This window comes from Thermobia domestica, chromosome 2, assembly GCF_964235325.1.
Source record: "Thermobia domestica chromosome 2, izTheDome1.hap1.1, whole genome shotgun sequence".
In the NCBI taxonomy this organism is placed as follows: domain Eukaryota; kingdom Metazoa; phylum Arthropoda; class Insecta; order Zygentoma; family Lepismatidae; genus Thermobia; species Thermobia domestica.
The window spans coordinates 353,335,506-353,350,581 of NC_137455.1; the positions used below are offsets into that span (position 1 = coordinate 353,335,506).

Sequence of the window (15,076 nt, forward strand, 5' to 3'; positions counted from 1 at the left end):
GAAATTTTGACTTTTTTCACTTTCATTATTTTCTGTTTAAATAGCTTTCTTATAGTATACTCTAAAGTTAAATAAGATTCCATAACCTAAATGCCATATTTCGCTCTGGAATTCACCATCATGATGGCTGGAGCATGGTTTATGAATTAAAGTAAACATAAAGTACGTAGTATTTGAGGACAATTGTAGAAGCTATTTAACTTTATTTTAACTTCTGAATTATCGACATTTTTTTCTTCTCTAGATCATTTCTTTTTAGTCATCCGTGTTTCACTTCTTAGAGCTTAGTACTCTAGCTTCTAGCACATAATTAAACTTATGTTTTTCAATATATCTATCAAATCGTACGTTTTTCAATATATCTGTCAGAGCGTACTTCCACATTTAACAATAATGATTTAACAATAATCTTCCGGACACAACCTTGAATACCATTTGATAGAAATAATCAGTATCGGGTTTTGTATTTCGGAGGGGTTTTTCAGAATAATGTTTTTTTTTTTTTTTTCTAAAATTTCCTAACTTTTATTTAAGAGGAGCTTAAGTTTATGATTACAGGCATAACAAATATTTCGTTTCGTTTGTATATTTAGCTATAGTCTTCCAGATACAACCTTGAAGACCATAATCAGTGGCGGATTTAGAAAAGTATTTTGGGAAGGGCTTTTCTTATTAATGCTTAGTTTTTCTAAAAATTCCTATCCTTTTATTTGAGGACAGCTTGAAGTTTATGAGTAAAGGCAAAACTATTATTTAGTTTGTTTTAGAAATTCCGTAATTTCGGGGTAGAGGCTTCAATCCGAAAGACATCCCCACGCTAATCCTCTTCGCAAATCCATCACTGCTGGTAATTAGTAATAACAAAGATTTAAAAACGATTAGAAAGGAAGTCGGCGAGGACTCACAGTACACGCACTATCTCTACATTCACAGATGTAATTAAGAAAAACTTTTGTCAAAATGGTTGAATGCGTGGTTGAATCCCGGACTTCACGATAGAAGCGCAAAAGCTAACCATTCTCTAATGTTTGTTGTGCAATTGTGCTTAACTTAAATGTATTCCCTCTCTCTCTCTTTCTCTATGGCTACAAAAGCTCTCCATTGACTTCTGTCCTTATCCAATTCAATCCAGTTTCTACTCTGTATTCCTATTTCTGCTAGATCCATCTTAATATTGTCCTCCCATCTGGGCCTAGGTTTTCCTAATGGACGTTTTCCGATTGGATTTCCACTTAAAACTTTGAAAGCGTTCCTACTTTCTTCCATTCTGGCTACATGACCTGCCCATCTGAGCCTCCTAGACTTGATGACTCTAACAATGTTTGGTAAACCGTATAAATTATGTAGTTCCTCCTTATGAAGTTTCCGCCATTCCCCACTCCCGTTCCTCTTGGGTCCAAATATTCGTTTCAGAATTTAATTTCAGTCTGCGTTCTTCCCTCAGCGTAAGCGACCATGTTTCACAACCATAAAGCATAACAGGCATTATTATAATTTTATATATTTTAAACTTTAAATTCCTTGACAGAATTCGCGACGACAAAATATTTTGAACTGAATAATAACAAGAATTGCCTGATTTCAGTCGACATTTAATTTCTTTGTGAGTATGATTTTGGTCTGGTAATACTGATCCAAGATATTTGAAAGTATCCAGTGTGTCGAAAGTATTAATTGATATTTTAACGCATTCATAATTTGCCGTATTACGATCCTTGTGAACTTCCTTGTATTTAGATTTCTCTGCATTTACTCATGTCCCTGCAAGCGTTTAATAAGGCCTCTGCATTTCTTTCAATTGTTTCCTATCAGATTTACATCATCAGCGTACACCATAACCTGGTGAATACCATTCAACTCTAGGCCCTGGTTCCTATCTTTGATTTTTCTTATAGCGTACTCCAGAACAAAGCTGAATAATAAGGGCGATAACACATATCCTTGTTTCAGGCCAATCTCGACGTGGAAGCTCGCATTTTTCTACTCGGACTTTACTCTGGTATTCATTTAAACACTTAATAAATCTAGCTTTTCGGTATTCTAAATTCTGTAAGAATGTTGTACAATATATCCCTCCTAACCGAGTTGTAAGCCTTTCTAAAATCAATAAACAATTGATGTACCGGGTAATATATACCCATTTCTTTTCGAGTATTTGTCGATTGGTAAATATCTGGTCGATTTCGACTAAATCCACACTGATAATCTCCAATAATTTAATCTGTATGGGGTCAATCTTATTAATAGAATGTTAAGAGAAATGCCTCGATAATTATTACAATCAGTTTTGTCGTCTTTCTTGTGAATTGGAACAATGATTGATTCTTCCACTCTTTTTAAATGTATTCCATAGTTATTCTTTTCTGTATTAAAAAAAAAAAGTTTCGTAACGATATGTTGAATTTTCTTGTTAAAAATTCAGAAACCTTCAGGACTGGGTAAACCGTGATGGTGATTATATATTATACAGCCTAGGAAACCATACGCTCAGATGAACCGTCTATTGCGTATATGATTCATGAACAGAAAATTCGATACTTTCCCTATTCTGAACAAGCTTAAGGAATAGTCAGTGCATTACAGAATTTGGAGCTTTACCGATTTTGCAGATACGAAGCACATGGTAGGTGTAACAGATTATTACGTATGTGATCAATCAGTGAAAAATTTGTTCGAAATGTTCATACAATGTAGGCCTATATGAAAGTTAAAACTTAACTGAAAAATTTCTATAATGTACAGAACCGCCCGAAACGAACCTCTTGATGTGTAGATTTCTCTCATATTTTTCTTTATTTTGCTTCATAAAGAGGGTGTGTGATATTTTTAAGTAAAAATACTACATACAATTTCGCTAGCTATTTGTGTATCATATTTTAAAGTATTTATTGTATATAAGAGGTTAAAATATTATTACATATATTGGTTAATCCTTTGGAATTCATAATGTAAATATGTTAAGAATTAAAAAAAAAAAAAAAAAAAAACTTTCTGAAATTCATGGTTTATTTTCGAGCCCGAAGGGCTTATTTTCGAGGTTTCATATTATTATCTGCATCAAACACTAATTAAATGAGTTTTTTGTTGTAGAGAAGCGAAACAAAGTCTTCTTTATCAGTTTAAAGCAAAATTTTCAAAAAAGGCCCAAACTTTCCCAAGCAAAAAATGCTGCTATTAATACGTAGGCTCAACGTGTCCGTTTCGTCAGATTCTGTACTTAGTTTCTGCACACGGGTATGCAGTGTGAAATGCATGTAACTCAAGCAAGTCATACTTAAACTGAAAAATTGACGAAAGCATATATACTGTTCACTTTGGCTTTACACAGCCCAACTGTTTACAAACGTTGAGAATTGATTCCAAGTAGACTTGCTTTATTTGTCCGTGACAACTTATTTCATGAAAAACTATCAACACAAGACATACTAGAATTGTGTTTATGTCGTTCACTTACAGTTTTTTATAGGCTAAAGAATAAAAAATAATTGATATAGAGCATTTAGAAATTTATTACATATATATTCTTTGGTATAATAATTCTTGTAGTGTCTGTTGAATCTTTCAATTCCTTGAGTCATACTGAAGTTTAAGTCCATCAGTTCATTAAAAATGTAACCAGTTCCGGTTGTTGAAAATGAATCAGTTCCTACAACGACAAACTCCGTTGACACATCGTCCTCCTTTCTTCCGTTTCGCCAAGCAGTGAGCTGCACATGCGCTGTGGTTGAAGGAGAAGATCTTGCTGCTGAAGCTCAACAGGTCACAAGTTACCCTGCGGTGTCTAAGAGCACGTCCTGTGATGAAAATGAAAGTAAAGAAACGTAATTAATACTATGCTGTTATGAGACCGAGAATCCCAACTGAAAACTACATTAATACAGTTGCAATACGTTCTTGGAAAAAAAAAAAAAATCGTAGGTACAAAGCTATTTAATAAAGCAAATATGTGTTCTTATGTATTGGAATGCATAACTACTTTTTAACATCTAAAATTGATAAAACATAAATTACAGCTAATTCAAAATAAAAGCAGAAGATGATGACTTGTTTTATACATATCACAAATTCTCGATAGAAGTTCACTGATAAGAATATCTGAAAAATTAATATGTATACAGTAGCTGCTTGCCTGCTGCTTGAGATCCTACATGGCTAAGCGCTCAGCGTACACGTCTCTGGCGTGCGAGACCTGGGTTCGATTCCCGGCGGGACCTCAGGTAAATCGTATTTCACGTTAATCAGTAGGTCCCGTCTCATATAGCCTCGCTGCTGGAAGGGACGTTAAACTAAAAATGAACTCAACTCATCCTGCGGCTTGCAATTCAAATCCTTGCCTCTAGCTGAAATTAGTCTCACGTAATAAGTGTAATTCTTAAATTTCAAGAAATCACAAGCTATGTATGCTACCCAGACAGCATGTTTGCTTACCGCAAGCTTGCCTGTCGCTTTTATTTGATTTTATTTCGCTTTGGCTTATACACAAAAGCTTATTTCTGCTTAGCGCAAGCTGTAGTGCGGGCAACCCACGCTTCACTTGCGAGACGCTTTTCTTTAGATTGAAGTAAAAAGCCAGCGCGCGTTCGATTTTCAGTTGTTCTCAAAAACCACGTGACGCGGACCTCTTAACTTTCGGCGACAAGGTAGTGTTCGCGTTGTTAGCGTCTTGTTAGCATTCAGCTTGAATAAAGGACAAACTTAATTTTTTTTTTTTTAAATTGTGCCGTCTAGTACTCTAGTACTCTAGTCCCACGTACCTATAATTTCGCTCTTTATTTCCTCATATTTCGGTAACCATGAGGCATAACAAATTGTAATATTTATGTATAAAGCATAAATGTGAACATAGATGGCAGCAGGTTTGAGCCTACTTATTTCGCGAAGGAATACAGAACTGTTGAAGATATTTTAATATAAACTTCAAGTTTAACTTACAGTATAAACTTTATCTGAACGCTGTGTTTAAAGTATAAACATTTTTCTGCGTTTTTATATAAAAAGGTAGCAATTTCAAGTACTCGCGACTAATATAACAACCTATTAGATATTTGTAAGAAGCAACGGCGCGTTGCTTGTCAGAACTAAACAGTAAAAATTATGATTATTTTGATGTTTTGCAGAAGCGGATCGGAGACTTAGGTGTTTTCACGGTTGTGCATTTGCTTCAATAATTGGGAAGGCGAGCGGAAAATATATTGTAGCATAGATTTAGTCAGACGGTTAAATTATACTGATTTCATACTGTTTTACCTAAATTCGCTTACTGCGAGCTTCCATATAACTTGTTTGGCGTGTTTTCGCTTGCAATAAGCTTAATAAAGCTTGCCATTGATGAGAATACGCTTATACTTGGCTTGCGTTTGAGATAATTTGGCTTGTGTTTAACTTGTGAAGACAAGCTTGCCGCAAGCCTTGCCCAGATGTAACTAACTAGCTTGCCCCAAGCTTGCAGCAAGCTAATTGGCTTGTATAGTATAGCTTGCGGCAAGCTAATTGACCTTGCAACAGCAAGTTTGTGTCAACTTGCAGCAAGCTTAAATTGCTGTCTGGGTATGAACTATGAAAATCCGGTAATTTTTTATACGATTTATCGTGGAATATCTTTTAAGATCCTGTAAATTCACTCCCTTATTCTTGAGAGTGATTTCAGACCTAAACAAGAAGGATGGCTTATGATCTTCAAAGAACATAAATTATACGCAATACTGTCAAATAATTTTTACGTGTTTTATTTTCCTGCCCTCATTAAGTAGATTTATTCGAGTGACTGTTGGCTAGTAGTGATTAGCATTATTACTTTGAAATCGAGAAGATCTGGGTAGTTATTCATACTGATTGGTTTTCCAGGTTTCTTCCTACAGTCCCACCAGATCAGGGCTCACCCACGTTGGGGAAGTCTACAGGGCCAGAACCTCTCCCTCCCCAAACTTCGTAACTCAATATACGGCTGGTTCCAGTGAATAACCGGCTAAGTCGACTTCTTTTGAAAATTGAGATCTCACATGTATAAGCTTCTTTTGGTGAGTTCTACATTGTGTAGAAGCGGCTAAGGCGAATTCAAGAAATTGAGGAAGTTACAGCATTTTGTTATGTCAAAATTAGCAAGGTAACTATTGTAAAATCTACCTTTAAACTGCTCTCCTGTAAAATTTACTTTTCCCGACTTAGCCGGTTATTCACTGGAACCAGCCATTGTACACTTTCTAGATAAAACCATACTTATTTAACAGAAAAATAATGAAATTAAGTCTTCCGTAAACGTCCCACGATTATGCCAAAGGAGACGGTGATGATGAGAAATGAATGAAATGAAGAAAGTGGAAGGAAGCACCAGAACCCCGAGGAAACCCACGAGCACGGTGTTTGTCCACCACAAAGTCCACACGGCGCGGGATGGGATCGAACCAGGGACCCCAAGCACCGGAAGTGAGCGCTCTACCAGTGAGCCACCGCTTCTCCACTTGTTTAACAGAGACATGATTGATGTAGCATGAAAATTTGCTCTTATACTTCATCTGTACTCTTTCACTTATTAAAACAATATCATAATTCTATTATATTTTTCTGAAAATATTAGAAGCAGGCTTGCCAACCATACGATCATTTATCGTGATATACAATAATTTAAATCTTAATGCTATATACGATAATGCCCTTGCGAGTGCAAATAAATTAAGGATGTCCTTTAAATATTTATAAAACACACACACTGAGGGTTTTTAACAGCCATTCCCGCTAAAATAAATCAATAACGATTTGAGAATTGGCAAATGACAACTCTGCATCCATTCTTTAAACCCAGTTACGTTTACGACACGGTGGAAATATTGTTGTTGTTCACGGTAGTGTTAATAAGGATAAAAAATGGTGAAAACAGTTGATGCCGATTTGGAGTTCGAAATTCAAAAGATTACTAGGTGAGTTTATTATATACGTATTATTGCTTTCTTACAATTATCACTGCATAACGAATATACGATCATTCTTTGTAACATATGATAATTTTTAAAGATGAAAATCGATAATTTTGTTCTCTGAGGTTGGCAACTCTGGATGGAAGTATTTTACAGTTATTTGTCGTCTTTTTGGGTTGAGAATAAAATACGTTCAATACTACATAGACGTAGTGGCTTGGGGTATTGGACCCTTCTTACAAAGCTTAGAGCCCTCCCAACCAAAATTTGTGGATGGACGTCTGCACCAGGTATATGCCGGGATAATAGCATGAAATATAGGCCCTATCCAACGTTCCTCTACTTTCTTTCCCATAGTTGCAGGTATCGTTCTTCTTGCTTGCAAGCGTGATGTGGAAGTCTAATTATTATTATTATTATTATTATTATTATTATTATTATTATTATTATTATTATTATTATTATTAATAATAATAATAATAATAATAATAATAATAATAATAATAATAATAATAATAATAATAATAATCAGGGCCCGGATCTTCTTGACAAGTCAACTTTTTTCTGTTACGCATAGGACAAGGCAAGTTCAAATATAAACGTTATCCATCAACTCTAGGTTCTAAAAATATATTTTATTAGGGTCAACTTTTGGTCACTTTTTGCCGTTTTGAAGTTTCAGGTTATTTTTTAATATTTTAAGGTAACTTTTAGGTCACTTAAGGTCTTTTTATTGTTTTTCTTCTACGTAAGGAAATCTTAAAATGAACACTGTTTACGGATGTGGAAAAGAGAAAGTTAAATAATCTATTTTCATGCTTCCTGACTATTAGGATGGAAAACTGCATTTTTAACAAACTAATGAAAACTAAGCTGTAGCTGGTTGACGAAAGGTGGCCAAACAGATAGTTTTGGGTTGTTGACCACAAAGGATGTGATCACGTGAATAACTAAAAATGGATTAGAAGGCGTACACAGATTTTAAACAGGGTTTTTATCTATTATTCTCATGAAGTCGACACTTGCGAACTTTTATTGTTTAAGAGTTCTTCCTAGTTTCAACTTAGGAATGAATTGACGCTTTCAGTACCTACATTGCCGTACAATGCACTGATCAGCAGACATAAATGATCAATGGACTGCAACTAACTGAAACAAAACTTTCTGAATATGATTGAGAAATGTTAATTAAAATCCAATGAATATTTTTTTTTTTAAAAATGTCAATGTTTAACGAAATAAACATTTAAGAAAACGCAAGTTTTAAGGTCAATTTTTGTGAATTTTAGGGTCATTTTACAGGAATTTTAGTGTCATTTTATAGATCACATTTTAGAAAATTTTAGGTCAACGAGATCCGGACCCTAATAATAATAATAATAATAATAATAATAATAATAATAATAATAATAATAATAATAATAATAATAATAATAATAATAATAATAATAATAACATAAAGCTTTTAAGGTAGGTTATATTTATCTGCTTTTCCCCTTTGTCTTTAACTGATTTTTTAATCCCTAGCAATGCGAATGGTCAGAAACCCTTAAAAAAATATGTGTCAAATTGTATTTTTAAAAAATCGTAAAATTCTTACGGAAATTCTAGTTACCCGATTACATTACGCACACGCGTATGCTTGCAACTTATGGTTGTTTTACTTTACCCCCTTTCATCCCCTTATTCTTCACGGACTTCAACACCAAGAGTTAATTTCCTAATATTCAATGAAGCTACCACCAAAGTTTCATTAAAATCGGATAAATTTTTATAAACATTAACGGGGGACAAACATTCAGAGACATGTTGAGTCGAATGGTAAGTTCTTTAGATAAACAAAGTCCTAAGTATTCTTAAGAGGTGGCAACCCCGAGAAATGTCGGGTACCCAGGCCTTTGAAAGCTCTGTTAGAAAAAAAAAAAGCCTCTATGTTTGTTCGATTGCTATTTCTTGCAAGTTTGAAATTCCCGACAGCGACAAAATAATCGTAACTTGTACAGAGATTAAAATTCGACATCATCAAAATTAAATCAATTATAATTATGTTCGCTGTTAAGGATTCAATTAAACGATGGTCATTTTTATTTTCTGCTTACTTCCATCTACTGTATACTCGGATAGTTTACCAAAGAACAAAAGTGAGAAAATTACTCCCTCCTCGACCTTTAAAAGGATTGGGAGCCAGTATATATAGACTAATAAGATTTCCAGGTTTAACGAAAAGCATATACAAAATGCTTGGGGGGAAATACTGAAAGATACTCAGCATCCTCAAGGTCCGTCAACCCTACTGTTCCGCGCTAATGATAGCGCCTGCGGTACCTATATGTTAATTATAATATGAATTAATTTTTTCGCGTTACTTACATATGTAATTAGACTACGTGTACTTACCCCATCAGGATCCTGCCACCTACAGTTGGACAATTTGTCCATGCCGACTAGATGCCACGGTCAGATTGCCGGCGCCTGACATCGGCGTCTTTCCGTGCGATTTTCGACCGCGTCGAGCAAAAACAGAGTCGTTCACCAAAAGAAAACAAAGATAGTTAGAAGGTAACTTGTTGCTTTAAAATACGAATTAGGGTTTATATTTCCCTCGTATTAAGCTTTCTCGAAACAGTCGGCAGACACTCGGACGACAACTGCAAAAAGACACTGTCGACAATTTCTTGAAAAACGACGTCGACCAAAGTTTCAATATCGCGTACCAGCGGCAACAAGTCGAATTTTGGAAATAGTGAATTGTCAGTTCTACGGCAGATTCTGGAAGTACCCCCGTTTTGATTCAATGAATAGCAGTGTTGCCGGGTGCATGTAAGTAAAAGTTTTATCACGATAATTTCAAAGTTTCTTTTTCATTGTTTTCAGGAATTGCATAATGTAGACAGATCCTTAACACACCTTTTGATGCACTGAAACATCAACAGCAGCACTATTGCCAATTCAGAATGTTAATTTATGAAAACCACGTTTTCCGTAGTAACCCATTAGAAAGGCCTCATCCGATTAGTTATTGGTGGAAATGAAAAATTCTTTTTTTTTCTATTTCATAGTTTCCAAGCTACTCTAACTATACAATCTGTAAACTAACGACAAAACATATGAGTTATGTGTTATGTGTTATGAGTTATGTGTTAATTTAGGTGTCTTGTAAAAAAATTGATTTATACCTTCAGTTACATCTGGCAACACTGTGTGGTTCCTAGTGTACTTCAATCGTTGATTCGTAGTTTAAAAATATATGCATGAAAAAGGCTTCATTTTTTGGTATAACCATTATTTGTGTATCGCTTCCGATTCAAAGGTTCTACTATCCCAAACTCCGGGCTGCATTGTGTATTGGACATCCTGTAGTTCCTTGACCCGACTACGGTACGTTCCATAGTTTGATTGATGATAATTGAAATATGGAACAAGAGCGCCCTAGACAATATTATTTTGCGTGAGGTACCGTTATCACAAGTCACCTACTGGCTTTCCGTTTTCAGCTGTTTAGAAACGCGAAAATAAATGCCGATTTTCAAAATGGCTCGAAATCGAAAGCAGATAAGTGAGTCGTGATAACGGTTTCTCATGTAAAATAATATTGTCTAGGGCGCTCTTGTTCCACATTTCGATTATCTTTTATCTATTTGAAGATATCACATAAGTACTGTAAAATTAGCGGTATTTTAATTTCGCCGGGATAAAGACTCTTAAGTAAACAATAACACTTAATATATGGTTTCGTCTTATAAACCCCTCGTGGCTAAGCGGTTAGAGTACCTTTGGCCTGGAAGAGCCGGGTTCTATTCCCGGCAGGAGCTCATGTGGTTCGGATCACACATTAAGCTACAGGTCCACGTCTCATATAACCTCGCTGCTGAAAGAAACGCTAAACTGAAAATCAAATCTGTTTCCTCTTACTTCTCAACGGCCATAAACAAAAGACACGTTTAACTAAGCTAAATTGATTTACTGCTGAGTTGTTGTTACGCACTCTTATATGCAAATCTAGTTCATTTAAGTACAATTTTATTAGAAAATAACCCTCCTAAATTAAACCAAATATAATGAGGAAGAATAAGAAGCTAGAAAATGCGTAATAATACCATACTTCAACCAAATACATCTTTAACGAAATGATGGAGGTATTGTTTACAAAAGCAGTGTTACAAATGAAATGGAAACTTTAAGTTTTACGTGCTACGGTTATGAAAATTAGGCTAAAGGAATCGGTGATGATGAGAAATGAATGAAATGGTGGAATGAAGAAAGTGGGAGGAAACGAGCAACCACTTTCCTAACCTAACCTGACAAAATTTACGTGTTGTCCACAACAAGCTTACTTCGCTGGGGGTTCGAACCAGGGTCTCCACACACCACAGATAAGCGATCTACCATTGAGCTACCATACCCCCCTACTTATATAATAGAACTACTAACTAACCCAGCTATTTTTATTAACAGTAAATGTGAGAAGTGCATCAGAGACACGTGCCCTTCAATCAGCGAATATAATCTTGCTACTGCACGAAGAGCATGCCACCTGCAACTATTACCAGGCTGTCACGAAAAGATTTGTCTGCTCTTTCCGTAAGTTATGTCACCCGCAGATCTTGATTTTCGAGGAAATGAGTGAATTTTGTCTGCATGTAAACCATACCCTAGACCAGCATTTCCCAACCGGTGTGCCGTGAATGGGCCGCTGGTGTGCCGCGAGGAAATCGAAACAAAATTGTTAATTCTATAGGAATCAAATTGCAAGACATAGAGAAAAATATGTATATTTGTATTTCACTTTTACTATGAACCTCTACTATGAATCTACAACTTTAAGTTTCGTGCCGTGTTACTTTTCTGTATATTTTTAATCTTGAAAAAAGTATTTGTTATCATTGTTATGACTATTATTGCTTCTTTATTGATGCAGACTATTTTGTAACTTGAAATTTTAAAATATCATTCTATTATTTCGACAAAGCAAACATGCATACAAATTACCTACATTTGTGTTTTAAAAGTACAAGAGATTTGTTTATTCGTTCGTTATTTAGCGATCTTCCTTTTTAGTGAAAGGTTGGATACAGTTTTCGAAAGAGAAAGTGAATTTTTAAAAATCCGAGTCCTATATTTCAATGCAATTGTTTACTTTTTTTTAAAAAAAATTAGAATGAAAAATAAGCATAATGATTCACCACAAAGGAAAACCAGTCATCGAGCTTTCTTCTCTGTGAGAAGATCAGTAGGCCTAATCACAGAAAAAAAAATATCACCGTATTTCATATTTACAAATAATAATAATAATAATAATAATAATAATAATAATAATAATAATAATAATAATAATAATAATAATAATAATAATAATAATATCTATATATATGAATGTGCCACGAGAATTCAAGTTACACCTGTAGTGTGCCGCAAGTTGAAAAAGGTTGGGAAACGCTGCCCTAGACCAATGTTCTGCAATCGGTGTGCCCTAGCAAGGTGAAAGGTGTTACTCGAACTTTTACCTATTGAAAGAAAATAATTGTCGAATTATATTATTATTATTATTATTATTATTATTATTATTATTATTATTATTATTATTATTATTATTATTATTATTTTATCCCAGCTATTGTATTCTATGTACTTGTACAGTATTACTCTGCCGTCTTTTATAATATGTACAATATTTTCATCGGAGCAATAAATAAATAAATAAATAAATAAGAATAAAAGGCAATGACTGCTACAGTACATATTTCGCAAAGTGTACATAAAGTTAATTTTAAAATAGGCCGAACTTATCGACAAGGCCAAGAAACCACTAACAATAGCTCAAGCGTTTTTAATGTCTGCTTGTAATGCTGAAAATAGTCCAGGGTTCAGAAGCTGGAAGTGAAATTTCAGAATTTCCTGTCTGTCTGCTGGTCGCCGAGTTAGTTCATGTTCAACTACATATTTATGTAAAGTGGGCTACTTGACATTGACTGAAATTAAAATACTGAAGAGAAAAGAACTCAAAACTGTCGATAGAATGCATTGTAAACGTTTCCTCTACTCACCAGCCACCTGTGTGCAGTTATAAAAGCAGGCACAAGTACCATATTGAGCATATTAGTGCACTTATTTACTTAATTAGTAATAGAACAGGTTTTTTTTTTTTCACAATAGAATAAGTTCATATATGGAGCTTAAATACGTTATATTTTATTTTCTACCATAAATTTTAATATACGATTTCATTTCTGCTTAATGTTATAATAGCTGTTAACATCCCTTTAGCAGCGAGGCTATATGGAATGTAGACCTACTGATTGACGTGAAATCCGAGCCACATCCGCCGGGAATCGAACCCGGGTCTCCCACGCCATAGGCGCGTACGCAAAGTGCTTAGACACAAAAGGAGCTCAATATTACAATAGAGTAATAGTAAGAATAAGAATAATAATTACAATACGCACTTATGTCATTAGTAAAAATCTTCCAATTTAACATCCCACGACGTCCTTTAGGCTAAGGGAGACGGATGATTAAGGCACGTAAATGATGATGGAATAATTGATGGAATGAGAAAGTGGGAGGAAACGGGAGTTCAGCGAGAAAACCCACGGACCCCACGCGCCAGAGGTGGTAAGTGCTCTACCATTGAGCCACGGTGACCCCTTTATATGAATAGTGTCATTATACATGCTTTTGAAGGGAGTAAAGTTCTAGTCATGGATAGTCTAGTCATAAGCCTTTTTGAGTCATGGATAATCTACACTGAGCCGCAAATAGAAAACGTTTGCGGAACACCGGTCTAACTGCATGTAAGCATGGAATTTCTGTGCAGTGCCACTCCTAATGAGAGGAATAGTCCTTCAAAGTCTTTTTTTTTTTTTTTTCGTTCTTGAGGTCTTTGAAATTATTAGGTGTAAAACTGAGATTTTGCGACATTTAACATCTAAAAGAAAGAAATAGATTTGATTCTCCAGCCCATTCTCCGTCAGGGGCGGATTTAGAAGGTAAAATCTGGGGGAGTAGCCAGAACCCAGACTATGACAGATTTATCTTGAGTTTACTATATTTAAAAAAAAATAAACAATAGTTTGTTTCAATTATTTTTGCCACTCAAAACATTGGTACCCCGGCCCTGGCGTACATCCGCCACTACCCGTTCTCCAGATCTCCGAAAACATTAGATACAGAAATGACATTTTATATAAACATACCCCCATATATTCTTGGTAGACAGTGAGATGAAATTTTACAAAACAAGAGCCCCCTAAGGGAAAATACCGAAACCGAACTTGGATCAATACTATTTTGAACCCCCCGAAAAAAATGTAAATATGTCGTTCAAATAATTTCTATATACTTTACTTCCTCCCATACGAGGAGCATGCATAATAATAATAATAATAATAATAATAATAATAATAATAATAATAATAATAATAATAATAATAATAATAATAATAATAAAGAAATGTTTTTTTTTGGCAAATTCGGAAATGTCATTCTTTCCGATATTTGAAAAAGAAACTAGAGATTGTTATTTGTAAATAATGAATTACCTTCTGGGCCTTCTAGCGGAGCCGTCATAACAGCAGACACAAGTAAACAAGCCAACAAGACCAAAGCTACAGAAGTCTTCATTGTGAAAGGTAGATAGATGTCTTCCTGAGATCTTGTTCTGTAACAAGTGCTTGCTATTTCGTCCGAGGAATAACGCCTATTGGAAGACAACAGCTTTATATACGTATATATTTGTAATTAGATGGCGAATCTGCATTCATTCTTGTCCACGACCTTGAACTTTCAGTTCTTCCCCGACGTTATCTGTATATGAATATCTCAACTGACGCGTGACCTTAAAAATTTCATGAGAAGTGTGTTGATGACAAAGTAAGTTATTCTTCATCACGTCTCAAGAAGACAAAAACCAAGCATTGTACGGGGAAATAAGGTTATTCCCCGGTTGAGATCATACTAACGCGTTCCTGTTCTTGCAGCCGGTCGAGGAAATACTTACTATGTTTTCTAATAATAGAGGAAGCAGTTATTATCTTCTCGTACTACAATCAAGAAATCGTTATGTTTGCCAAATGGGTGGATTTTCCCATGTAAACAGCTGTAAATCCTTCCAAAGAACAATGAAGAGGGAAAAAAATCCATTTCCATATAAGTTACAGGAAAAGTAT

The 15,076-nt window shown here is 34.9% G+C and overlaps 1 protein-coding gene across 1 annotated transcript; it reads right to left on the reverse strand.

The window, feature by feature from the left end:
• Positions 1-3,491: 3,491 nt before the first annotated feature.
• On the reverse strand, positions 3,492-14,734 carry LOC145679877 (defensin-A-like). The gene is made up of 2 exons (XM_081750386.1): positions 14,450-14,734; positions 3,492-3,794 (listed from the first exon to the last, which is right to left on the reverse strand). Exons 1-2 carry the CDS (start codon positions 14,529-14,531, stop codon positions 3,640-3,642), a joined length of 237 nt encoding a protein of 78 aa, XP_081606512.1. The 5' UTR covers positions 14,532-14,734; the 3' UTR covers positions 3,492-3,639.
• Between the last annotated feature and the right edge of the window lie 342 nt (positions 14,735-15,076).